At 39.7% G+C, this 26,870-nt stretch overlaps 4 protein-coding genes across 4 annotated transcripts; 2 read left to right on the plus strand and 2 right to left on the minus strand.

Annotated features, from left to right (window-relative positions):
* The first annotated feature begins 440 nt into the window (after positions 1-440).
* On the plus strand, positions 441-3,434 carry LOC137958747 (patellin-3-like). The gene is made up of 4 exons (XM_068805849.1): positions 441-1,853; positions 1,934-2,058; positions 2,551-2,692; positions 2,782-3,434. Exons 1-4 carry the CDS (start codon positions 597-599, stop codon positions 3,040-3,042), a joined length of 1,785 nt encoding a protein of 594 aa, XP_068661950.1. The 5' UTR covers positions 441-596; the 3' UTR covers positions 3,043-3,434.
* Positions 3,435-5,407: 1,973 nt separating this feature from the next.
* On the minus strand, positions 5,408-9,867 carry LOC137960263 (uncharacterized). Its single transcript, XM_068807826.1, has 3 exons — positions 9,424-9,867; positions 6,769-7,058; positions 5,408-6,044 (listed from the first exon to the last, which is right to left on the minus strand). The coding sequence occupies exons 1-3, from the start codon at positions 9,640-9,642 to the stop codon at positions 5,519-5,521; spliced, it is 1,035 nt and encodes a 344-aa protein (XP_068663927.1). The 5' UTR covers positions 9,643-9,867; the 3' UTR covers positions 5,408-5,518.
* Positions 9,868-9,904: 37 nt separating this feature from the next.
* Positions 9,905-12,955, minus strand: LOC137960262 (pentatricopeptide repeat-containing protein At4g37170). The gene has a single exon (XM_068807824.1). It carries the CDS (start codon positions 12,943-12,945, stop codon positions 10,744-10,746), a length of 2,202 nt encoding a protein of 733 aa, XP_068663925.1. The 5' UTR covers positions 12,946-12,955; the 3' UTR covers positions 9,905-10,743.
* A 10,009-nt stretch (positions 12,956-22,964) lies between these two features.
* Positions 22,965-25,350, plus strand: LOC137960094 (cytokinin hydroxylase-like). The gene is made up of 5 exons (XM_068807574.1): positions 22,965-23,297; positions 23,401-23,630; positions 23,756-23,997; positions 24,256-24,631; positions 24,781-25,350. Exons 1-5 carry the CDS (start codon positions 23,006-23,008, stop codon positions 25,201-25,203), a joined length of 1,563 nt encoding a protein of 520 aa, XP_068663675.1. The 5' UTR covers positions 22,965-23,005; the 3' UTR covers positions 25,204-25,350.
* The last annotated feature ends 1,520 nt before the right edge of the window (positions 25,351-26,870 follow it).

Consider the following 26,870-nt stretch of genomic DNA (forward strand, 5'->3'; position numbering starts at 1 on the left):
AGGCGGGCAACTGTGACTCTTCGAGGCAAATATCAATCATACGGAAAAAAGAGAAAATGAGGAACTATAATGACCAAGTTACCCTTCAGATCACCTTTGGCGACATACCCGTTTTTACTGGGCGTTTGCTCTGCAAGTTGCTACGGCCGTCATTTACGTAGTTGTTCTTGTTCATTCCCGACAGAAGACACAGGGTGAGATTTTCTTTTTTTCCTGTTTCTCTGAATAGAGGGGAAATTTGGAGAAAATAGAGGAAAATTTGGGGAGGAGATTTGAGTTTCCGGTGGGCGCCACCAACCGCCGGCGGGCGACGGCACCGATGATACTTCTACGGCGTTATATTCGGTAACGTCTGTGGGCCCCTCCAGAGTAGCATCGGCTGTACATCTGACTTGACAGACTGGTTCATTGCTTCTCCCTTCCATATAAGCTCTCTCGGTTCTCTACACCCCTCGAGCCCTTTCTCACACTAAACCCCCTTCCTCTTTCTGCTCTCTGCCGTCTGCTCTCCGCTCTGTGTTTGAACGACTTCATCTTGAAAAGTTCTTTCTTTCCCTATCTTCCAGCGTCTTCGATTGTAATACTCTTTGGTTTCGATGGCGGAGGAACCTCAGACGGCCGCTCCGACGCAGGCTGTAGCGGAGACGGTTGTGGTCACGGCCGATCTTTCGGTCGAGAAGGTGGAGCAGAAGGAAAAGGCTCCGGCGGCTCCTGAACCGGAAGAGGCCAAGCCTGCGGCGGAGGCCGCCGGCGAGGCTGATGAGAAGAAGCCCGCAGCGGAGGAGGTTATTAGCGAATCCGTTTCCTTCAAGGAAGAGAGCAACCGGGTTTCGGATCTTCCTGACCCAGAAAAGAAAGCGCTTGAGGAGCTCAAGCAGTTGATCCAAGAAGCGCTCAACAAGCGCGAGTTCACGGCTCCACCTCCCAAAGACGAAGAGAACCCTAAGGAAGAAGAGAAACCCAAAGAAGCAGAGAAACCTAAGGAGGAAGAGAAGCTTAAGGAAGAAGAAACGCCTAAGGAAGTAGAGGAATCGAAGACAGAGGAGGAGGCGTCGAAGCCGGCGGAAGCTGCGGAGGAACCGAAGGCCGAGGCCGAGGAACCACCTAAGACTGAGGTTCTAGCTGCCGAGCCGGCACCGGTCGCTGAGGTCCTGGAAGAAACTGTGGTGGTTGCGTCTGTTGTCGTTGACGATGATGGCGCCAAGACTGTGGAAGCCATCGAGGAAACAGTCGTTGCCGTTGCCGCTCCTCCTGCTCCTGCTCCCGAATCATCGGAGCCACCAGCCGAGAAGATCGAGGAGGCTACCGCCGAAGAAGCTCCGGCGGCCCCTGAGGTGCTTCCGGAGGAGGTTTTCATCTGGGGAGTCCCACTTATTGGCGATGAGAAGAGCGATGTGATCCTGTTGAAATTCCTGAGGGCAAGAGATTTCAAGGTGAAGGATGCTTTCACGATGATAAAAAACACCGTTCGCTGGAGGAAAGAGTTTGGGATCGACTCTCTTCTTGAGGAAGACCTCGGAAACGATCTGGCCAGTGTGGTCTTTATGCATGGATACGATAAAGAAGGTCACCCCGTATGCTATAACGTTTATGGGGAGTTTCAGAGCAAGGAGCTCTATGACAAGACCTTCTCGGATGCAGAGAAGAGGCAGAAATTTTTGCGTTGGAGGATTCAGTTTCTGGAGAAGAGCATCAGTCAACAACTCGATTTCTCTCCTAGTGGGATCTGCACCTTTGTTCAGGTAACAGACTTGAAGAACTCCCCTGGACCTGGAAAGAGAGAGCTCAGGCAGGCGACCAACCAGGCGCTTAATATGCTCCAGGACAATTACCCTGAATTTGTCGCAAAGCAGGTAACTTGTGCTTGGGTTTCTTGCATTATCGTCTTTAATTCTAGTGCTTTTGTTTAACTTCAATTCCATATGAATCTTAGGTGTTTATCAATGTCCCCTGGTGGTATCTTGCATTTAATCGGATGATCAGCCCATTCCTTACTCAGCGGACCAAGAGCAAGTTTGTCTTCGCTGGCCCTTCAAAGTCCACAGATACCCTCTTCAGGTTAGTATTTTTACGTCAAAGAAACTTGTTTTAATCTGTCTCTTTATCCTCTTCATCTCTTTTTTTCCTTTTCTAATTGAGTATGAGCTTCCCTTTTTTTTGTTTTGGTCTGATCTCGATTGCTTTGTCTTCTTTATTAGTTCAGATTCTTTCTCTGCTATTTTCATTTTGATTTCTTTTTTCGGTTGCTGGGGTTGCTATTTTTATCATGTCTGATCATTATTTTTAATTATATATTTGGTTTGTAAGTAATTGGTCCCTCTTATTGTTCCCTTCTGATTCCTTTGCTTATCCATGTGTTCTGTTAGGATTTCTATTCTTTATGGTTCTCCATTATAGATTCATATGCTGCCTATGAACTCCTCTATGATTAACACGTATCTCTCAGATGTTCTCTGGACTACAATTTGTTTGGTGATGAGTTTGTTCTTCTTCTTGCTCTTCATCTTTTTCCTGTCTCTCATATAGACCAATGACTTGTATGCTATTCAGATACATTGCTCCCGAGCAAGTCCCTGTTCAGTACGGTGGTCTGAGCAAGGAGAGCGATCCTGATTTTAGCACTGCTGATCCTGTAACAGAGATCACCATTAAGCCAGCTTCAAAATACACAGTTGAATTGCCTGCGACTGAGGTGGGTCTTCTATTCTTTCATCCATTGCTTGACATATGTGTTGAACCTAAATCAGGATGATCTAAAATAAGAAACAAATATTTTGCCAGGCTAGCGTTGTTGTTTGGGAGCTTCGAGTTGTTGGGTGGGATGTGAGCTATGGGGCTGAATTCATCCCAAGTGCCGAAGATGGATACACAGTAATAGTCCAAAAAACAAGGAAGATTAGCCCTACTGATGAGCCTGTTATAAAAAACAGCTTCAAAATTGGAGAGCCTGGTAAGGTGTTTCTCACCGTTAACAACACAAGCTCCAAGAAGAAGAAACTCCTATACAGATCCAAGACCAAAACATCTTCTGACTCAATATAAGGTGGCAAAGACAGAGGCTAGTAAACGAGAAAAGTGAAGTGAAAGCTGTGTCTACTACTACTACTACCTCAACTTCATCTTGTTCTGCCAAAGTGAAAAGAACATCCAGCAGAGGATGAGGATCTAATCTGGTTATCTATCTCTAGTTCTTTTTTTCTTTTCAATTTCTTAGAGAAACAGTTTGTCATTGCTTATTTATTTGTTATTTCTTTTTGGGGGTTTGTTTATTAAAAAGTGGATTGGTGTTGTTTTGTGAGATTTGAATTTATTGAGGAACATGGTTTTTGGGGAAGAAAGGGGGGATATATGGAGCTCTCAACTACCCTGTAAATTTTCATGTGTACATTGAATTGGTCGTTGTTACTACCATATGACAATATTACTCTCTTGAATATGAATGAGTCTCAGCTTCTTTTTATATGAATTATAAAGAAAAGAGGGAAAAAACTATCAAGAGACATAATGGGGTTAATGCATGACAACTATCTTGTAGCTCTGTTTCCTTGCTTCATTATGGCTGGAAAAAAACAGAAGAGGCTTTATTTTGATTGCTGTAGATGTTTGATGAAATTCCACAATGGTACGGCAAAAGAAAAATCTCTTGAGACTATCCACTGGAATCCAAGAGAAAATTGCTGTGATTGACATTTAATAATCCAAGAAATCCTATGAATTGTTCTTCATCCATCAACGGAGAACATAATAATTATACAACCCATTAGGAATCAAATGTCATCCTTCTGTATCTTCAAGGTCCCAAAGGCGAAGTTAAATAGCTCTTTTGAAAGGTCACTTCAGCCTGCAAAGTACAGTGGGCTCGACAAACATACAAATATGTCAAATACCAATTGGTAGGTAGGATTTGAAATTTGAAATTTGAAATTTGAGTTTGAGCCTATCCTAATGTGATTAAGATAAGGTCTTTCTCTTCCATTTGTTTCATTTCTTATTGTGTTAGAAGGCTTAAATTCAAGTTAAGTACAATGTAATGCATAAGGGAAGAGACCACAGCAAAGAATTATCAAAACAATGTCTTATACTATAAAGAAGTCAGTCTTCTAATTTAAGCTTTTAAAGTCCATTTGTCTTATCTATAAATCGCTCTCTTTCATGTCGATTTCGCCGTGTAGCGCCGTTCTTCATAATCCTTCTCATTCTTCCAAAAAGCTTCCAGCTTATTGCCGTCATTTATCAATTGGCCAGCTTCCACATATCTACTTGACTTTTTTTATTTTTTGTGAACAGTATATGAGTGACTAGTGGTGCCAAATGTTGACGACGAGAGCTCTTGCAGGTGGAGAAGCTTTGTAAGCTATTCACCAATGGGTGGCTGAATAAATGAAACTTGCTGGCAGATGCAAACTTTACGAACACATCTTGTTTGCCTAAATTCCTGAACTAGAGAATGTTTTGGTAGTTTTGAATTCTCTGGGTTTCTTTTGTGCTGTAAAGAGCCGCAAAATTTTCCCTTTCTTAATCTGCCAAACCGCAAATCAAGTTCAAAACCCAGAAGACAGAAAGTCCAGTGCATGTTCAATTTTTTTTGATTTCGTTGCTTTCTTTCTGACAGTATTTTTCATAACTATGGTATTCGCATCCAGACAAACAATGACTACGCACTCATGGAACGCACAAGTAGGTGACCGATGCACCCTCACCACCAAAACTTCTGTTTCCATCTCTCTTACGTTCTGCTCAAGTGCTCATACCCATGTTACCACTTTGACTAACTGGTTCTCTGGTTCTCTCCTTGAGCAACGGAGGCCACCCTTCAGGAACAGCCCATGTGTTTGCTTAACTTGAGGATCAGAACAAGCGATACCCATGCGTTCATTTGCCCATTGTTCTCCTTCCACGGAACAAAACAAAGCAAAACAGTCACCCATTTTGCCGATTCATGCAATTTGATTCATCTCCTACCTATCAAGTACTGAACAAAGTGACAATAATCCACCAACCAACGTCTTCAGCATGTGATTCCTTTCAGCCTCACGTCATTGTATTTCTTTCATCTGTCATGTTGGAAACCTCAGTTTCTTTATGTTTTGGTACCTGCAGATTATACAGTACTTGGTAGGAAAAAAATATAGTAGTCACAAAAAACACAATCTATCAGCAGATAACTAATGCAACCTAATTATTCTTTTATCTGTGGCTTTCCTTCCATTTATTCTTGTATCAAATATCTATACGGTTGGTAAACCATACAGCAGTTGGTCTCTGGTTTTTGTTTTTCACATTTAATTGCTTGTACATGCTGGATTATATATCTTTAGAAGTTCATAATCATAAGTCGGGGAGATCATGATGAGAGTTAGTGACGGTTGGTGAACAAAACGAATTACAAATCAGAGTTGGTTGTGTGTGTTTGGAATTTCCCAAATAGGATCAACTCGTTCATGTCAAGATAAAGAAATTCCCACACTAGTCTCAAACAGAAGTATATAGTACACACTTCAGGTAAGAAATTCACCTATTAATTTACAGCCACTAAACCATCATGTAGCCATGTCTTCATCAGTGCAAATGCATCCTCTGCATCTTCATCTTCTTCTGGAGATTCTGGACGATGGGCAAACCCATGGCCCCGTCCATGGTAGATTTGCACTCTAGAATTTTTTATATTTTTCTCCATATCATGTAAAACACTTACAGGGCAAAGAGGGTCATTATCCCCAGACACAAATAGGACGGGGATATTGATTTTGCTAGCTAAAGATGGGTCAATCCGTGTGCCATAAAAGCAGACCCCAATGCCAAAGTGAACCCCATTGTCTCCAGCCAAAGTCTCAATTAACTGCCTACCACCAAAGCAAAACCCAATAGTACCTAGCTTTTTGGAGATCCCAGCAGCTAAAAATTCATCAACCATCCATCTTGCTGAGGTTGCAATGTCTTTGGCAAGTCTCTCGGGGGATTGTCTTGTTAACCAGAGCTCAAACTCATCTTTGGATCGTTCTTTTGTCCATGGATCCCCATGGAACAAATCTGGAACTAAAACACTGCAATAGAGTTAAACTGTAAGAAAAAATTACAGTCAACACATTTAAGTTAAAATTAAAAGTTAAAGAAAGCCAAACCAAGGTTTGGACCCTGGAAGAAGGGAGGTCTCCCACTTCATAAGATGAATCATGTTCAAAAAAATTTCTAACAACAAAGTCCTAATAATTAGTAATTTTTTTCATAAATTGATAACTTTTTTCACCTTATTAAGGGAGCCCTGTATATAAATCTGGTGCATGCTCTGTGATACTTATTTATTTTTTGGGGGGGAAGAACTTGAAAGTTTTTTAATACGAAACTAACAGATGAGAGCTTTTTAAGGAAAGTAATGTAAAAAAAACATGTAAGCAAGGTAAAACAGCTCCAAAAGTTGTTCAGTGCCATGGGCTCTAAGTCATCAGCAATCGACTGTCAGGATTTTTATATTATTATATTTAATAGGGCTCATTTTATTGAAAGGGAAAAGAGAAGTCAAACTTGGTTTCAAATTTCTCACCAGGCACTGCAGCACCCTTGTCAGAAATATTTTTGAGAGCAGAGTGTAAAGTGGGAAGCAGTGGTGAAGTACTTTCAAATTTTGCCTATGTCATAGTAATACTTGAAATAAGTGACTGCAATAATATATGGCTTCAATCACTTAGAAAAGTGAAGTAGATGTTTATACTGATATAGTGGAATTGCTATAAGACAGAAAGTTAGTGCATTCAAGTTCAAAATACATACTTGTAACCACTGCAGGCCACACGGTAGGCAAAATCTCTTGTAGAGGAATCGGAGAACCCAAAGACATCAGATAATATTAACAGACCTGTTCCATTATTGTTCTTTACAGCCTTCAACAAATAAGCATGGACACTGTCTGCTCCTTCACCCAAAACAAGGTCAACTCCATTAACTAACTCACATGTTTCATCATCTATGCCCTCTTCAACTTGTACTTGGCCACAGAATACCTTGGTAACTGTTTTCTTGGTAATATATGAATATGTTTCACAGTATAAGTTGCATTTTCTCTGCACATCAACTGAAGTATTACAGTTAGAAGATGTAATCCAGTCTCAAAGCAGTAAAAATGGTTTCTTCATAAGTTATTAAGCTGTTCATCAACATGATTATAACTCATCTTCTAGCAAATAACTGAAACCAGTAGGCAATGAAACCTATGAATAAATAACTAGATTACCAGATCAGAAAGAACCAGTTAAAGAGAAAAGAAAAACCAAGGGCACAGAACACCCAAAACTCATACTTCAAATCACCAAAAGCCAATTCCACCATAGAAAATTATAAGGAGCAGAGTTTAAAACATGATTAAACAACCAAAAAAGATGTATACTGACAATGACTGTCGTCAACCTGTAACCGGTATAATTTTCACTTAAAAGCAACGTTTGAAGGATTCACTGAGAGATAGAAGACCTGGCTTCCTGACAAAGTTTTCAAACACAACAACCTTCAATTATGGCGAAACCTTTAATTGTCAAACAGGCTTACATCAGAGTGTTTTGTCATTTGCAATTAGGTGATCCATCAGCTTGATAAGAATAATATGCTTCTTCACAGGTTTCAGGAGGGAGAAGTTTAGCTTCACCTCCCAATCAAACTCCATACAAGAGAGTAGAGGCAACCAACCAATCGGGAACTACAACAAGGATACTGATTTTTTACAAAAACAGACATGTTTGTGCTGAATCTCACAGTCATGCATGTGGAGATATAGTTAGTAGAGTAGAGGCCAAAGCCACCTCTTCTAATAGGTTCAAGGTAAATGCGAGTACAGGGTATAAGCTGCATTTAATTTCAACAGACCTGAGCATGCCCATGAGCTTCTTACTACATGCTTGGTCCACTTAAAACTGGTTCACAAACAGTCTAGCATAATATACTTGTTTTCTACTCATAAAGCTCACCTCTGCTGCTATTATCCATCATATTTTAAATAAATCAGAAAGTCCAGTTTTCGTTTTTGTTTTAAATCAAGTAGGCTTGGTTTAATAGCTTTTTTAACTGTATATTTTGATCATGTTTACTATCCTTTTGTAATCCTCCTTTTCCATAGGGACTATTTATTCCGTAACAGGAAAAAAAAATTACTGGAAAATCATTTTCCCTTTGACCAATTTTCCTGTTGAAAATAAGTTCCTTTTGACCAATTTTGATGTGTTTGTGCATTTTGGTTTAGTTTTTGTTATTTTCTATTAGAGCAATAGGAAACTCAAATTTCTATCCCCGTCAATTTTTTTTGTGGGACAAGAAGAATTGAGGTGAAAATTTTCCTACCCCCCTAATCCAGCACAAACATCAGAAAATTTTGGTCAGGCAGAAAAGTTTTCATCGATTTCCTATTGACACAAACACACCCTTAATAAAACACTTAGCATTTTCAAAAAATACAAAATACACTCAGGTCAGTGTACTAATCCTCATGAAGATAGATCAGTACTTAAGTTCTTTGAAAGTAATCTATCAATGGGTCCATTATTTTAACAATGATTTGATTTCTTTCGTAGCATATTAATGCAGATAGCAGCACTGATCCCAAATGAAAGATGTACCAAAACTGTTTTACATTTATTGGCAATCTAATTTCACTGTCCACTAAATGAAAAGTACCAGTAACTAACAGACAGTCGTATATGAAGCATGGATTCTCAAGACAGTTTCTCTTGGCCCATTATGAGTCAAATTAAAGTGGACACAATACATCAAGATTGATTACAAATTTCTACCTAGGGAGGCCTAACCTAACTACATGTTTTTCTTTGCTATATCTAGCTGGCTTATCACAAAAGAGTACGACAAATGTTTCAGGTAACAGTCAAAATCAATCTTGCTACCGAACCAACTGACAGGAGAGATGGTAAAGTGGATATCTTTTTAACTTGCATTTTACTTCTGTCCAAAGCTTTTAATTTAAAACAAGTGTCCTATGTCCTATATGTTGCAGCTATTCGCAATTTATATCAACTTGCTTAATTGTTAGGCAAGGAGATTCAATATCAACAATTATTGAAAACAAAAACAATTGACCAACACCCAACATGCTGAAGAAATTCCCCCAGGAAATGAAAAAAACTGAATTTTCAGGTCAGAGGTCCATGTCTGTTAAGTCAAACAAGCCGTAGAGAAAGAGAGGTACTTCTCCTAATGATACATGGGAATCTAATCTTCAAAACAGAAACAGATAGTGGAACATTCAAGAACCAAACTTGTAGCCCAAAATCTCTATTTTCTCCTGCTCATTTGGTGGGCATCCAACCAACAAGACAACGTTCTACGTGGTGGTAACTAATACGTTGAAAATTTGATCAGCCCACGAATGGGCGGAAGGACATAAAGCATCGGAGAGTGGAGATACAAAAGAGAAGATTTACTTACAGAGGAACGTCTCCAGGAAGTTGGAAAACTGCTTATCTTGAGATTTTCTCTATGGGAGAGGAAACGTGTCGCAGACGGCGCGAATGACGCAGAACTAGCAGAAACAGCCATGGCAGGCGCCGCCATTTTCTCAAGGTGCGACGTTCTGGAGTTGTGGTGGACTGGGGGAGTTCGAATGGACGAGAGATAGAGAAAGCGCCAGTGATGGCAAGTGGCCATCGTCGTCCTCTCGTTCGTGAATCAAAAATCAAAACCGCAAGCCTCACGGCCTCACCTTTAATTATTATTATTTAGATTTTTCAGTTTTTTTTAAAGCGTATAGTCTTCATTTCCCTATCAGTATAGGGTGGGCGTATACATATCGGTTTATGTGGCCGCTATGGCCGACACGAGGAGTGTATCGTCCATAAGAGGAAGGACTGCATATACAAGCAAACGAGGACAAGAAACTTCAGCTTCCAATAGAAGATGATTCCGGCCCTGTGAACAAAATACATAAACAAGTAAAATCATCTGCATATGTAAGCCTTCACAAGACCTGTAACAACCCTTCAAATATTAGAGGAAGGACTGCATATACAGTACTGGACGCCTTGTTTTTGGCCTTTGTAATGGTTGTCGAAGAAAAGATATTCTAGGTCACAAAATATATGCGCTCATGGCAGATTGAAGGCCAAGTCCCTTCGTTATCTAGGCTTGATCTTTCAAGAGGAGGAGGTCTCGAGCAGGGTGCAACAGGTAGGATAAATATAAGACAGCTGAAGAGGAGACAGGAGACTATAAAAGGGATTGCCACTGTAGAGGCATGTGGCGAAAAAGGTGGAGGTAAAATTCAACAAGAAAACTTTTACCCATGTTTCCTGAGCAAACTTTCTGGCAGTAACGAAGAACCACCATAAAAGGTGGAAGTTAGAGACTTGGAAAGATACAATTACAAATGATATGTTAAGAAACGAGCAGCAGTAGCATTCATAGACCCAAAGGAGAGCTGATTACAGTTGTTTAGGCATGTTTTATGAATATCTCGTAATGCACCAGTTAGAAAGGTTTTGTCCTAGGAGGATTCGGATGAACAAGCTTGAAGAAAAACATAGATGAAGGTGACAAGGAAAGGCTTGATATAAATCAACAGGCAAGATGGAGAAGATGGAGCAGGTGGATTCATATAACGGACCTCAACCTAGTCAGGTAGAAATCTTTGATGATGATATGTGAGCTTTGTCTGTTTACTTGTAGTCTGTCATTACTGGTGCCTTCTTCACAGCTAAACCCTGAAGCACCAGCACCTTAAGGTCCATTGAAAATTTTAACTATACTATATCACCAAAAGTCTCCACATGAACAGTTTCCTTTCAGGAAGCGATGGAAGCGACTCGAATCCCTGACCATGATCTCTCTCTCAGCAATTCTTGATATAAGCTTAATAGCAGAATGGCAGTCTCCACAAATCCGCAGATTCTTGAAAACTTTTATTGGTGTACCAGCAGGAGCCTCAAGAATCCCAAAGGCAACTGCGAGCTTCTCACTATGGTATATCAGATTCTGCTCCTTCTGCTCTTCTTCTACATCATGCAGCACAAAATTGGTATCTGGGACATGCCCCTCCTCTTTCAGCCTTTTTGTGAGCTTGTCCAATAATGCATAGATATTCTTTGCTTTGGGGTGTGACTTATCTCCCACCAAAAATACATGAACCTGCCTTTTGATCTCAATCCAACTGGAGCCAGGTTTCTTCACAACTCCTCTGTCATCCATCTTCTTTCGAATTCTTGCCACTTCTTCCCACATTCCAGCAGTGGCATATATATTGGCCATCGTAACATATGTTGCCGCATTTTCGGGTTCTATTTGAAACAAAGCTTCTGCTGCTCGCTTTGCAAGTTTGAGATTTCTATGAATTCTGCAACCACCAAGCAACGATGACCACAAGAACTTGTCAGGCTTTATGGGCATCCTGTCAATGATCTCTTCTGCTTCTTCCAATTTCCCCGTTCGTGCAAGGAGATCAACAATGCATGCATAATGATCAGCTGTGTGTGTCAACCCATGCTTTTCACTTATTGAATGGAAAATCTCTAGGCCTTCATCAGTTAATCCAGCATGAGTACATGCAGAAAGAACTCCAACAAATGTTATATGATCCGGTTTTGTACCTGAGTTCAGCATCAAGTCAAAGTAATGTAGAGCTTCCTTTGATTGGCCATTCTGTGCATATCCAGCAATCATAGAAGTCCAGGAAACTATATCCGGCTGAGGCATTGCTTCAAAGACCCTTCTTGCACTTTCAATGTTCCCACATTTCGAATACATGTCAACGAGTGCACTTGCCGCGAAAGAGAAGGGATCAAACCCAACTCGAGTCATGTGGCCATGAACTTGCTTCCCCAATTCTTCTGCAGCTTGTGCTGAACATGCATTCAAAATGCCTGCAAAAGTGAACTCATTCGGTCTAACGCCTGATCTCAACATATCAAAGAAAAGTTCAAATCCCTCTTCTCTCCTTCCCCCTTCCAGGTATCTACCAATCATGGTGGTCCAAGTAACGACATCCTTTTCTAAAATTGAATTAAAAACAAAACGAGCTTCTTCTATGCTTCCGCACTTGGCGTACATATCGGAAAGAGCACTCCAAACTACAGCATCTGATGCAAACCCTGTCCGCAGTATATGAGAGTGGATCTCCTTCCCGTACCGCAAAGATGTAGCAGCGGCAGAAGCGGCAAGGCCAGCAGAGACTGTGAACTTGTTATCTTTCGAGCCCTCGTCCCTCTGCAGTTCCCTGTAAAGTTCCAGAGCTTCTTTTGGCCTATCATGGCGAACATACCCTGAAATCATTGTACTCCAGGAGTAATGATCTCTTTCAGTCATTATGTTGAAAAGCTGGCGAGCATTTTCTAGTTCGCCTTTCCTAGCATAGCCGGCAATTATTGTGTTCCAAGAGCAGAGGTCGCGCTCATCCATCTCCTCAAAAAGTTGCCGGGCATCAGTTAAGTTGCCGCACCTTGCGTACATGTCAATGAGGCGATTAGAAATGACGGCCCCAGGCTTGAAGCCGGAGCTTCTTATGTGGGAATGCACAATTTTTCCCTCGTGAAGAGCTTCTTGCTGAAGACAGAGCTTTAAAAGGGTAGAGTAAATAGCAGCAGATGGGCGCGTTCCGGACCGATCTATGTCGTCCAGGATTCGCACAGCTTCTTTAAGGCGTTTCTGCCGGCAGAGGATGTCCACGGCCTCTTTGAATTTGTTATCTCGGCACAATTCCGTGATGGAATTACGGTCTTCAGTTTTGAATTTAAAGGAAGGGACTGTGGTTTGATTCTCCGCGCGGGAGTGCAATGAAGGAGAAGAGATAGGTTTGCTTCGATGCATCGCAATTATAGATGCATTAGAGGAGATTGATGTTTTCGTTTTCTCCGGCGTATGAATGGAGGAAGACGAAGATGCCAACAAGCGATGTCCAACGTAGTACATTTTGGGGGTTTGCCTCAGCAGATTTACAGGAAAAAATGGCTTCTTCCTCATCTTCGCGGGAGTGCGGAGCTTGAAGCCTGAAGGCTCTGCAGTTTTTTTTGAATATAAGAGCAACAGACATTGAAAATGGGCCTGAACCACCGGATAAGGGGCCTGTGTTCTATTATATGTATCATCCCTACTTCTGGGCCGATAATTTTACCCAATTAATGTTCTATCAATCTACCTAGTAAAACAAATATAAAACCAAAATTCCTATTGTATATGGATTAATGCCTACTATGTTATTATTCTTGCCACTTGCTCGACAATGGGAAGGTGCCCCCTCTACCTAGACATGGTGGTTAGTGGGAACCTCTTCCCCTCTATTCTAAGGGACAGAAAACTCCCCCTCATCATCATAGATGGTCCTCTTACCTTTTGCATAGAGCAATGGACCTCCTCCAACTATCGGTGGTGACGGGGAACTCCCCTTTCCCTTTATAAGGTCTTGTTAGTGCACATTGAGGGGAATTGAAAGTGAATTTCACTCCCCTTTTCCTTCGTAAAGGTTGCAGAGGGGGTGAACATCTTTCCCGTGTGAAGGTCTTTCCCTTTGTATATAGGTAGTGTGGGATGAAGCTCTCTCATCATCAATATACCACTTGCTCGACAATGGAAGGTCCCCCTCTACCTACACATGCAGACTAGTGGGAACCCCTCCCACACTATCATAAGGGATAGGAAACTCCCCCACATCATCATAGATGGTCCTCTTGCCTGTGGACCTCTTCTAACCATCATTGGTGAGGGTATCCTCCTTTTCCTTCACAAAAGTGGCATGGAAGAAGACTAGAAGTTGTTACTTCAGGTGTATGTCTCGATGTTTCTGTTAAGGAATAATCTCATAAGGATTAGTGAGATAAAATATTTTGAGTTTATTAGTTGATAGAAGAGGTTCCCTGAGTGGCTAGTCATTTTGGGTTAGGCCTTGGATCTAATTTAACATGGTATCAGAGCAACCACTTAGTATGTGGGCATTCCACCCAAATTATCCACGTACCACACATGAGGGCCTGTGGCTAGTCATTTTGGATAGGTCTTGGACCCAATTTAACAGTTTCAATTGCAAACTTACTTGGAAAATGCTTTCACTAATGCTACTTTTAGAATGCCTCATTAGTGACAGAACCATGTAGTACCTCCATTTTGAGGTTTGCCCTCTATTAATCTGTTTTGGATTTTATAGGAGGATAAATAATTACAAAGGAAAATACTGTCTTCAAAACTCAGCTCCTCAATTCAATCCAATGAAGCAGAAATAGATCTTCAACCTTGGGCATTTCCATAATGATCAATGGGCTGGTTCCTGTACCATGCAAAGAAAATGTTCCTACAAGGACGTGAAGAGTTTTAAAGATAATTTTAGAAGTGAATCAATGAAAACTCTGGTTAACAGTTTAATCGAGTTAATAATTGGATCTGATTCAGCTCCAACCTTGTTCTGGACTCGGAAGCTTTGATCAATATCCCATTGATAGACAACACTACACTGGCATTTAGCTGGACTGTGGGATGTCAGTGCAGAAACCTTGAAGGAATTAATAATGAATGCTCAGAGTTCAATAGCAAATGTTAGCATTACAATCCAAAATAGATCCTGAAGATAAGTTACTGAGAGACACTGGCTATGCTCTGCAAGAAGACCAACTTAAAGATGTTGCAGATTTCCAAAGGCATTCATATTTGCTCTACTAGAAACATCACAGCCCCATATTTGACCAATCCATTTTTTCATGAATTCCTTGAGCAACTGGCTATTTGGGTAGTAAGATAGCCAACTCTCCAGATAATGCATTTCCAGAAGAGAAGCATTGCAGAAAGGGCCACAGAGTAGTGTTGAGGTTCTAATAAAGGAAGCATCTTTGAGTTGGGTTGAACATTGTGACACCACTGTATTCCTTGAGAAAGGGTGGTGAAGTAAGAAACCAGTCACACTCTTGTCTATTTATATATGGAAAAAAAGCACTGGAAACACGCCGACCATCGGCCACAATCGCACAGTATTTGATCGGTTTTCTTGCATGAGTATCAAATCAACATTTCTGTTAATGTGTGAGACAGATAAAGATAAGCATATCTTTCACGTTTTTTGGGTCAGATAACGATAGTGCTCTCCATGATCAACCATTGAACAACTTCCTTGAGTGGGAAACTTTGCTAGTAAGGTGTCTTGAGTCATCTTTGGCAAGTCTTGGATCCCACTCTGTTTGCATAATGTGTTCCATGTACTGTTTCTTGCCACAATGAAACCTATTGATTTGATTTCCAGTTACTCTACAACATGTAGTACTGTATGTCCACTGAAATTTTAAAAAGAGAAAGAAGACATCACCCAACAGTTTAACAGAGATGAACTGAGTTAAGAAAACACTGCAATCAATGGCCAACAGATGCTATCTTTTTTATTGAACTTCATGTGTCTGCACTTGTTATATGCAAGAAACAGAGGTTTCTGGTTCTATTGTATAAACCAATTTGGTAGCAGAGGGAGACATCATCAGGGAAACTGAGAAGAGGGGTGTCAATTCTTTGCTGATCATAAAATTGCAAAAGAGTGAAGTAGTTCAGAGTCACAGAGTTCCTCAACTTAAACAGTTGCAGAAGAGATGAATTAAGTTTCTTCACTTTTGAGGAGATTCTAAGATGGTTTACTATGCGAGAAAACAAAAGACAAAGTGGAACAGATTTTAATTTATTCTTGTTAGAGAAGTTAGTTTATTCTTCTTTTCTAAAATGACACACTGAAAGGTGTGAAAAGAGAAGCATCATAGGCCACTAAAAGCCAACTTGTGCAGAAGAGGTTGGCTCAAATAAACTGCGTATCTGTTTGCCGTTTTTAGTTAATGGGTCCCTCCCCCCGCGAAGAAAACTAAAATCACTCAAGAATACACTCAAATGGCTTCTGAGGCACCGGAGTTGAATGAGAGCCACAAAACAGTTTGATTCTCTTTCCTTTTCAGTTTGATATGTTTTATCGAACTCTATAAAAACAGACTCCATCATAAGCCAGCTTTCTGAGACTAATTTATATTAAACACAGCATATCAGCCATGGCTGAAAATGATAGAACTGATCCAGTAAGTAAAGATTAACACGCAGAACTTTGAGGCTGGAGGTGGCGAAAGCCGAAATATCTACTCGATTCTGATAAGGTTTGCATGTGTTTCTCTTCTTGTAATCACCATGATAACATTCTTTAGCCTTTCTTTCTGCTTCTTTAATCTTACTCCGCAGCCGAGATTCGATCAGCCCCGGCGTATCGAAACAGAGAGATCTATGACTTTTGAGTGCATCCGATAACTGCTTTACTTATCTTCAGTGAATATATATAATCTGCGTTTCTGTTGGTAGAAAATCCAGAAGGGTTTGACTTGGTTAGAGAGATGATCCAATTAAGGAGGAGGAATAAAGGGATTTTTGGATGAGGATGAGCATCCACGTAAAGCACATGGTTGAAACTTGAAACTGCCGGGTCATTTCAATTTTCAGCTGGAATCGCTCTTGTACGTTTTTATATCAAGTGGCCTTCCCAGTTGCCTGCTTGGGAGTCTGAAGAGATGGACAAGAAAGCTATCAAATTCCTAGACCTCTAAACGGTACAAAGCAGCCGTCGTTTTGTCAAAAGCAGAGAGACTTTTATATGAATACGATAAAGAATCCTAAATTTTTCTGTGATGAAAGTTGCCTATAAATGATCAAAGGAGAAAGCTACCATATCAGTTTGATACTTTAGAATTTTATATCCCAAATCCTCCTTTCAACTTTTTTTTTATCTTTCCTCCTGTCTTTTTAGTTAAAGCCAACATTAAAGATAGGAGGGTCATGGGAGGAGAGGGTGAAGGTGGGTGTAGAAAATGAAAGTGAAAGTGAAAGTGAATTATATGGGGAATTACTTTTATGGGTTAGTATGCTCAATAGAAAGTGTAGTATGAAGTCATTTATTATGTTCAATGGAAAGTACGGTATATAAGTAATTTCTTGTATTAGTGTACACAATAAAAATTTTAGTGGAAAGTGGAGAATGAAATTATTTATAAAATACCCTGAGAGTTTTAACTTTATTAAGATAGTTTTATTTAAATTTTAATTAACAAAATAAGATAAATAATTTTATATTTTTAAATAAAAATAATAAATTAATTAAATATAAAAAACAATATACCTAAACAAAATGGTTACTTTTATAATGTCTAGATACCTACTCAAATTCTTAATTTTACAATATCTAAATTTAATAATAATTTTTTAAACTTTATTACATGGAGTTGCATTTCCAATCTTAAACGATTCAACAAGATGATAAACAAAGTAGACCAACAAATAGAAAAACAAAAAGAACAACTCTTTTTCTGAGTTAAAATCTCAGCTTTCTAACCAAAATAACCCAACAAGATAAGTCAATTGAAAATCCGGCCAATGCATTTGAGATCGGAAATCTCATCCTTTCAAAAGGATCGATGGCATTATCAACTTTCTTAGTATGAGGAAGCTGTACACTCTTTTCATTGTAGGAACCAGAAATTTTGGCCTTGGTTACAGTAGACCCAGGTCTCCTGCACTTTGTCCCACATACTTCAAATTAACAACTAAAGAAAAGATATGCTATGAAATTCTCGGAGTAAGTACAAGAGCATTAGAAGCAAGTAAAAAACAGATTGGCTAGAAATTTGCAGGACCTTATACACAAACAATGCCCAAACTCATCTTTCTAATAAACAAATTATCATTAAGCAAAACTTAACAACTTCAAACACTAATAGTAAAGACAAATTCAATGCTAATACGTAAAGTTTTCATACTCATGGGGCATCAAATAATTTTTTTCAAACATTTTTATGCAGATTTGGTAGGTATAACCGAAGACAAGAAGATCCATTCCATCTAGTTTGCATTTGTTCTCTAGACTTTCCTATGCATTGTAGAAACGGATTGGAGCTATATACCTGAATTATAACAAGAAACAACCTTATAACCACAACTATTTATAAATCAAGAGCATATCAAAATCCACTTTCATGAGTGACAAGAGTAGAGAAGACCAAAGTGTGTTCATGCTTCAACCAAAAGTTTGACCACGACACAATTGAGAACTTTGTTGGCAAGGCTTCATATCCATAGACTTTCAACTGAGTTGGAGTGAAAGTGTGAATCATTCATGTTAGGCATATATTTAAATCATTAAAAATTTGGGATACTACTAGGTTAAATGAGATTAAAATAATGTAGCATTAACTTCTACATCCATTTGTCATATGACATAAATTAAAAGCAATAAAGATGAATTTGTATTCTCAAAATTTCTAATTACAAACTACAATGAGCTTTAATTTTTTTGAATTTTCAGCATTAACCTACTTTCAGATTTTATTTAAGTTGCCGATATTGGATTGATCTTATAGGGTACTTCAAGAGCACATATGTGGCCTTGGAGACCAATCCCCTGTTTGCACCAAATTGCAATTTCAAGCAGACACCTATCTTCAATAGGTGAACAACTCTTTTTACCTAAATAAGCTGGTATTTGATGAGGAATGTTAACTTGAGTTATTTGGTTATATTGTAGTCAATTCTAATTAAAATAAGAAGTCCATAATACATGCCTAACATGTAAATCATAATGTTGATAAGCATATATGGAAGAGTCTTACATGATTCTCATAATAAGAAGTCTTATAGAGCTAAAAATATTATCGAAGAAGGTCTAACAGAAGAGTTTTAATTAAAATGTATTTTAGTTATGTTAATTTTCTATTTATGTTCAGTTGTTTAATTATGTTAAGACTTGCCTTTAAGTATTCGACTTTGGGTGTAATTGGGACAAGGGTAGTTTAAATGTAATTAGAGTCTACTACTTTCCTCTATTATAAATAGAAGTTCATGTACTCAAATTATATTAAGTTAGTCACTTCCAAAATATTTTGTTCACCCTCATGAAATTATCTTGACGCCATACTTGGTCAATTTTTTAAAGTTATTTTTCTATCGTTATAGTTTCCTTTTTTTTATCGAGGTGGTTATTTTTCCTTCGTTACATTCCCCACATACCTTTTTTGTTATCGATTACCTTTTTCCTACCATCCTTTTTTGACTCACACATACCCCCTTTGGGCCAACTTGATGTGCGTTGCTTTGGTTGATTTTTCTTTTTATATACATATGGGTATTTTAAGTCCATTGATACTTTTTTATGAGTACCCTTAAGTAGGTTTTTATCATCGTCCTTTGAGTGACTAGCGTTATTTTTTTTAGTTATTATTATCACTACTTTTGTTTGTAATCCTATGAGGTTGTTTGGACCTTTTTTATACACACTTCACCCATCTTATTTTTTGAGAGTGTGTCTGATTGAGTTCTTATCCTCGAGACACCTTGATGGAAGAGATAATACATACAATTATATTTTTTATTTAAGGTGGTATTACACTGATACTTTCCAGCTTGAGGGGAAGAAGCAGAAGAAAAAATATAAGGAAAATATATTTTATTTCACATATTGTGGTAATTTTTATGTGACCAAAATATTCAAGAAAGAGGGAGCACAAAAGATGACGTTTTTGCATCTGTGAAGAATTTTTTTAGCAAAAGAAAATTGAAGACCAAAAATATTTTTCATTGTAGTTGAAGTTATAACTCTAGTTTGAGGGAGAATGTTGAAGAGCAGATATGGAAGAGCCTTACACGACTCTGACAATAAGAAGTTTTAAAAAACCATAATTATTATAAAAGGTCTTACAAAAGAGTTTCAGTTAAAATGTGTTTTGTCAAGAGGTTGGCCAATACAACCTAGAATACTAGTCGGTTAAGTACAGAAAGCCACTACTCACAAGAGTGGACGGAGTGATCAGAGTGGTTCCATCCACTCTTGTGTGCGGTGGCTTTTCGCACTTAACCGACTAGTCTTTTAAGTGCGAAAAACCAACTTAATCAAGAGAGGTGGACAGGAACCACTTCTGACACCCACCCCGCCCTTTACCGCTCCCTGCGGGATTCGAAGGTGGGACGTGCCAGACCTGGCTCTGATACCATATTAAGAGGCTGACCAATACAACCTAAAAGACTAGTTAGTTAAGTGCGGAAAGCCATCGCTGTCAAGAATGGACGGAATCACTCTGACATGTTTTAGTTATGTTAGTCTTCTATTTTGTTTAATTATGCTAGGACTTATTTTTAAGTATTAGACTTTGGGTGTAATTGGGACATGAGTAGTTAAATTGTAATTGGACTCTACTACTTTTCTTTGTTATAAATAGGGGCTTAGGTATTCAGAATACATAAAGTTAGTAAAATATTTCTCTTTTCCAGAAAGTTAAAAAAACATATAAAAAAAGGAAAGAGAAATCCTTTTGGTAAACAATATAACACTTGTACAAATGTCAGGAAATAAAATTTATTTTTAGAGAATGCACTAAAAGCAAACAAGCATATAATTTAAGAATGACCAGTTTGACACAAATAAAAAATAGATTTTTAAAATATAATAATGAAAATAGTTTATGCGGAAAAAAAACAAAAGAGGCTCATTCAGTTTTATAGTTCAAGACCAATAGAAATAGGGTATCTTGAGCTTTTCATCATCAACACTCGTTGAAAGATGTCTCATTAAGTTCAATTGTAGTTACCAAAATTCTCCTTAGACAAAACTTAAGTAAAATTAATGAACTTCAAACTATGAACCACAAGCTAAAAATTAAAGAAACAACTATACCCTACCAGTGAAATTTCACATATTCCAAAAAACACAGCAAAACACTCAAGCACCCAACAATAGGCAGAAAGAGAAAAGAAGACCCTGACGTAAATTGATACCTTTACAATTTTGCAAACTAAGGATGCGCAAGCAATCAAAACCAGCAGCAAGAACAAAGAGATCAGAGTCGATAACATCTCGATAAAACGATCTAGATATGGACTGAGAGAGATCCAATTCCAAGAGACAAGTAGACCTGGCGACCAATTTCCAGAGCGTGAGCCAACCGGCTCTGGTACAAAGCTTCTTTTGCTTGGTGCTCTTCAAATTGAGCCAACACTTACAGACATGGCCGAAGACATCCTTATCCTTCTGGGTATTTAACTTGGCAAAAATCATGTGAAGCTGATCTTCTATTAGGAATTTGTTGAGGCAGACGATAACCCTTTCATGTTCATCTTTTTGGACATCCACCATCGGAGTATAGACAAAAGGAGATTGAAGGGGAACCTTGATCTATCGAGGGTCTATAGTGGTAGGCAGGCGACAACGAAAAGAAGGGGAATTTCGAGTTTCGACCCTGAGTTGTCCTTTTCGATCTTGCTTTGGTGTTGGCACGCTACCTTCAGAAAAATATTTGTGCTACAAAAAAGAGTCAAATGGGAACAAAAACAAGGACAAGGAGTGATAAGACGAGTTGGAAGAAGAAAGAGGAAAAAAGGAGTCTCAACGTCGAAGTGAAAGTGAATTACATGTGTAATTTACTTTCACTCGATACTTACCGAGTGTACTAACACTTTTGGAGCCACTTTCCCTAGTGAAAGTGAATTCACTTTCACGTACACTAACATGCCCATATATAGTGCTAGCCCTTGCCTTTTCTGGTGGAAATGACGGGGCTCCACCATCCTCACTGACCTTTGCCCTTGACGAAAGAAAACTCAAGGTGGTGCCTTTGCCCCAAAGTTCTGCAACACAAAGTTCAGTAGTGGGGGATTACAATGCTTGCAGCTAATGGAATATGCCATATCTTCAAATACTATTTAAACACTTTCTGCAACACAAGGGAAATCTGCAATATCTATCACTATTTATATCGATACTGTTGTTCTCTGTTTGCCATGTTAGACTCAGAGAGCAACAATGCAATGTGGCATTGTCTCCGGCATGAAAACCCCATTTGAGATTTGGAGGAGATGCAGCCATTAGTTAGTTAATACACCTTATAATCGACACCAGCAGTGAAACGAAATATGCAAGTGAGATTCAATACAAGTTTCAGCAGATTTTTTTTTGGGAATTTAGTGCGGAAGAATAATACGGAAAAGTTTGTTAGTTGTGGAGTGATTGTTACCGTCCAGTCAATCCAAGAGCCCAGAAATCAGCTTTCTTGTTCTTGAGGGGCTGAAACCACCCTGTAAAGTACGATTATTGATTAACTATAAGCTAATGGGGATTACTTAAGAAGGAATAGGACAAGAGTCGTAATGAGAAGAGGGCCAAGTTAAAAGAGAGAATTGTTGACTGGGAGTCAAAAGAAAAGAAAGTAGTTTTGAACGCGTAATAGTTGAAGAAGAAGAACCTTGTTCCTACAGTGGGGACGAACATATTCGCCGTAGGGAACCCTCCCAGTAACAACGGCAGGTAGGAACCGAATCTCAGCGGTTCAAGCTCTAAGAGGATGGACGGTCAGGTCGAAAAGGAAAACGTGAAAGGCTACCGTTTCTCTTCTTCTGTGTTTGCGATTGTGTCGCTTCAAACCGAGAATAATGAGAAGAGTAATAGGCGGCACGCCTCCTGAGATTTCTCCACCATTTGTAACCTTATTTGAAAGAAAGAAAAAAGGAAAACAGAAATCGGAGACAGGTTACGTGGTTCTGTTGCCCCTCTCGGGGATTTCTTTTTTTTGGAAAAAAACGTGGTGGGTCTGGAAGAGAACCTTCCAAATTCCCTTTCCAAGGACGACTCACTCTCGTTTTTTGAATAGGAAGGTAGAAAATTCCGTTCTGGTTCATTCAGACTTAACAGTAGAAACGAAGCAGCGCAGACGTTTACTTAGTGTAATTAACGGAGATTTATGTCTCTGATAATGGTCTCTTAGGCGCTTCTCAAGCTAAGGAAAAGACTGGGTGTCCTATCCCATGAACTGCATGCCATTCTGCCTGTAAATGAGTTACCAAAAGAAAATACAGGACCGTAGATGCCAGATGTAACGTTAATTGTGACTGTTAAAGAGGGGCCAGGAGGCCAGGCGGGGGGAGAGATTCTGGTCACTGTTCCATTGATGTGCTTATTTAAAGGGGATTAGAGGTCACAGAAGAAGCACCCATTGATCCTTCTCCTTGCCAAATCTCCTCTTTCTCCACCGTTTCTGCTACTATTATGGCCTTCACGATACTGCTGCTTTCTCTGTTGCTGCTTCTGCTTCTCTCTCTGCTTCTCCTGCTTAAGGTTGTCTATGTGACCCTCTCTTGTTACTGGCTGACACCCAGAAGGATCCAAAAGTTTATGCAAAGACAAGGAATCAATGGGCCCAAACCCAAGTTTCTCGTGGGAAATCTCACGGAGATGGCGTCCATCATCTCCAAGACTACCTCCTCTGATTTAGACTCCATTCACCATGACATCGTTGGCCGTCTCATGCCGCATTATATCCTCTGGTCCAGACAGTACGGTGAGTTCCCTTTTTATCTTTTGCTTTTTTTGATTGATCGATGTGTCGGTTGTGGCGACTGGAGATCAATTTTGAGGTTTTTTATTCACGTGTTGCTGCACAGGGAAGAGATTCATTTACTGGTGTGGAAGCGAGCCGAGGATGTGCCTGACGGATACAGAGATGATCAAGGAGCTGTTGTCAGCCAAGTACACCAAAATCTCCGGCAAGTCCTGGTTGCAGCAACAAAACTCTAAGCATTTTATTGGGAGGGGTTTGCTGATGGCTAATGGAAAAGACTGGTATCATCAACGACACATCGTCGCGCCGGCATTCATGGGTGACAAACTCAAGGTTAGTACAGGCTCCAGACGCTCGTGTTGGGTTGGATATCTACGAAAGTCGTATTCTCCTTCTTTCAGGGCTTCTGTTTCCAAAGTTTTTCAACGGAATTGATACGTCAATGGTTGTGTCTGCAGAGTCATGCAGGATATATGGTGGAATGCACGAAGCAAATGCTCCAATCTCTACATGCAGAGGTCGCGTCCGGCGGCGCGGAGGTGGAGATTGGAGAATACTTCACCAGGCTCACCGGAGACATAATTTCTCGGACAGAATTCGACAGTAGCTACGATAAGGGGAAGAAGATCTTTCATCTTCTCAACTCTTTGCAACACCTCTGCGCTCAATCCAGCCGCCACTTCTGGTTTCCCGGCAGTCGGTGAGTCTTCCTCGCTTTGGATTCTCTGAAAATTAATATCTCCCATCGCATCTCCACATGCCTTTGCCCGATCTCTTTTCTGATACTCCTTGTGGCATGCCATGTTGACCCCTCTTTTCTCTGAGTGACACTTGTGATGCTTTTTGCCTATCACTTTCAGTCTGGCAAACGGTTCAATCGATAGTGGGTTCTCTTCTCTCCCCTTAATTGCCTCACCACATATATTTGTAGTCATCCAAATCTTAATTTTATCTGCAGGTACATTCCCAGCAAATATAATAGGGAGATTAAAGCAATGAAGATGGAGGTGGAGAAGTTGTTGATAGAGATCATCCAGAGCAGAAAAGACTGCGTTGAGATTGGACGAAGCGAGTCTTACGGTAATGATCTTCTTGGGATGCTTCTCGCTGAAACCCAGAAAAAGAGAGAGGGATTTAGCTTCAACCTGCAACTCATAATGGATCAATGCAAGACATTCTACTTCGCCGGCCATGAGACTACCGCGCTTCTACTTACATGGACTGCAATGTTACTCGCGACCAACCCAACGTGGCAGGAACGGGCACGGGCCGAGGTGCTACAAGTCTGTGGAGGGAAAAACCCCTCCCATGATGATCTTCCCAAGCTCACTCTGGTACTCAAAAATCTACAAAACTCCATTAATGATCTCAGTTGTTCGCCTCGTAATCTATCCATTTTAACTAGATTCTGTAAACTTCATTTCAAATTCAAATACAAAAGGGTAGGCGGGTTGTTAATTCGTAATATGATCTGCTTTTGCAGCTTAACATGATAATCAACGAATCACTGCGGCTGTATCCGCCGGCTTCTCTGCTTCCAAGGATGGCATTCGAGGATTTCAAGCTGGGTGATCTTCACATCCCCAAGGGTCTATCGATCTGGATTTCAGTGCTGGCTCTTCACCACAGTGAAGAACTGTGGGGAAAAGATGTGCATGAATTCAATCCCGAAAGGTTTGCGGGGAAATCGTTTGCTCCTGGCCGCCACTTCATGCCCTTCGCGGCAGGGCCTCGCAACTGCGTGGGCCAATCCTTCGCCATGATGGAAGCAAAGATCATCTTGGCCATGTTTCTCACTCGGTTCAGCTTCACCATCTCCGACAATTATCGGCATGCGCCGGTGATAGTGCTCACCTTGAAGCCCAAACATGGTGTTCTCATCAAATTGAAGCCTCTCACCCATTGAAGCGATGAAGACCCAGAATTCGAATCAGTTCATACAAGAGTGGCAGGAGAATTGGTTACTGGAGAGGCTTGTAGGATGCATTTCTTTTCAACAGATATGAGAAACCGATCAATAAAAAAGATTATAGCTATGAGCTGATTAAACAGGAGAAGCATGAAATATAAATAGTATTTTATGTAGCTATATGATCACTATCCAATTTATAATTTTATCATCATAAAATGTGCGCATTGGAGAAAGCAAGAGACACGATGAAGCGGATAAGCCTGCAATCTCCATGGAAATGAATTTAAAATAGGTTTTGAGATTACTCCCTCCTCGATGCGCCAATTGCAACCAGATGCTTCACTACTCTGCAACTGCTTCCTTTCATTTCAGCTCTTTAAATCTACACACTAATTTTGAAATATAAAATAATTAAAAAACAAAATAAGTGGTGGGATTTGATCATTTCATCGAAGCAGAATGGAGCACCAGCTCCCAATGCCTTAAATATTGAAAGAGATCACACTGGTAATAATGATTTAAGAGGGATCAGGAGGCTTTAGTTATTCTTTTCCTTGTGCACGAGTGATTTCGAGTGCTCCAAAAGTGGGTTTGGTCTTTCCTTATTCACTTATCGATATGAGACCAATTAGGGTTGTAAGTCTCCTCAAAATGATGATTCTGATTGTAGATCTATTTACTTAATGTATGTGGACCATTATATACAATCATCAAGTTTTTGTGTTGTTTTATGATTTTATTTGTCATAAATGATTGTATATGGGCAAAGGTTGAACTTCCAAAACCTCACAAGTTTTCATGAGATGGGTTCTAGGACGGAATTTGTCGAGTAGGTTTCGATTCTTAAAAGAATTACATTGAACCCGAACTGTGTTGTTAGGTGTAGTGAGAAACAAACCTAGAGGAGGGTCGAATATGTTTGTTAACTTTTACCCTTAATTTTAACTCATTTTTGCTTAATCCTTATGTGTGTGCTTATCTTTTTAATTAATTCAAAGTGAAAAATCAATTTTATAATTTACGTTCATGCAGAAACAATCACATACAAAGTGCATACAAGATTTTTAGTTGATTTATAATCCTTTTGTGCATTGCAAGTTCATCTTCTGAGATATTTTAGTGCATAGAGGCTCCACTAGGCTTGGATTGCCCTATGACATCTACAACAAATTGTTTATAAGGCCAATTATAATGTTGCCTAAAGAGGAACCATCACTACTCAATTGACTACAATAACCAATTTATAATAGCACACCCTTATTTAGATTTATAATAGCAATTTAGGTACACAATCTAGACCCACAAAAGTATTTCTCAATAGCTAACTAGGCTATATAAGCCTAGACCCACATATGGATTTTTACCAGCCTAGACCGACAAAGGGATTTTCAACACTACCCGCCTATATGAGGTCTTACAGTTCACACAATAATAAATACATTTTTAACCTTTACTCAACCAACTACTCTCAAACAATTTGTTATGGTCTTGGGTTAAGTACATATGCCTTCCGCTCCTAACATGCCGGTCTTTTGGGTAGTATTGGCTAGGTGCATAACATTTGGTATCAGAGCAGGCGCTACGTCCCGACTTCGAGTCCCCGCGGCATGGGAGGTCTAGTCTCCCAGACTGCGTGCGGGACCGTGGACGTCGCTAATAGT

Source organism: Aristolochia californica, unplaced genomic scaffold (assembly GCF_029961685.1).
Source record: "Aristolochia californica isolate CCGP_79_NKW_82.1479 unplaced genomic scaffold, dmAriCali1.0.hap1 SCAF_3, whole genome shotgun sequence".
Lineage (NCBI taxonomy): Eukaryota > Viridiplantae > Streptophyta > Magnoliopsida > Piperales > Aristolochiaceae > Aristolochia > Aristolochia californica.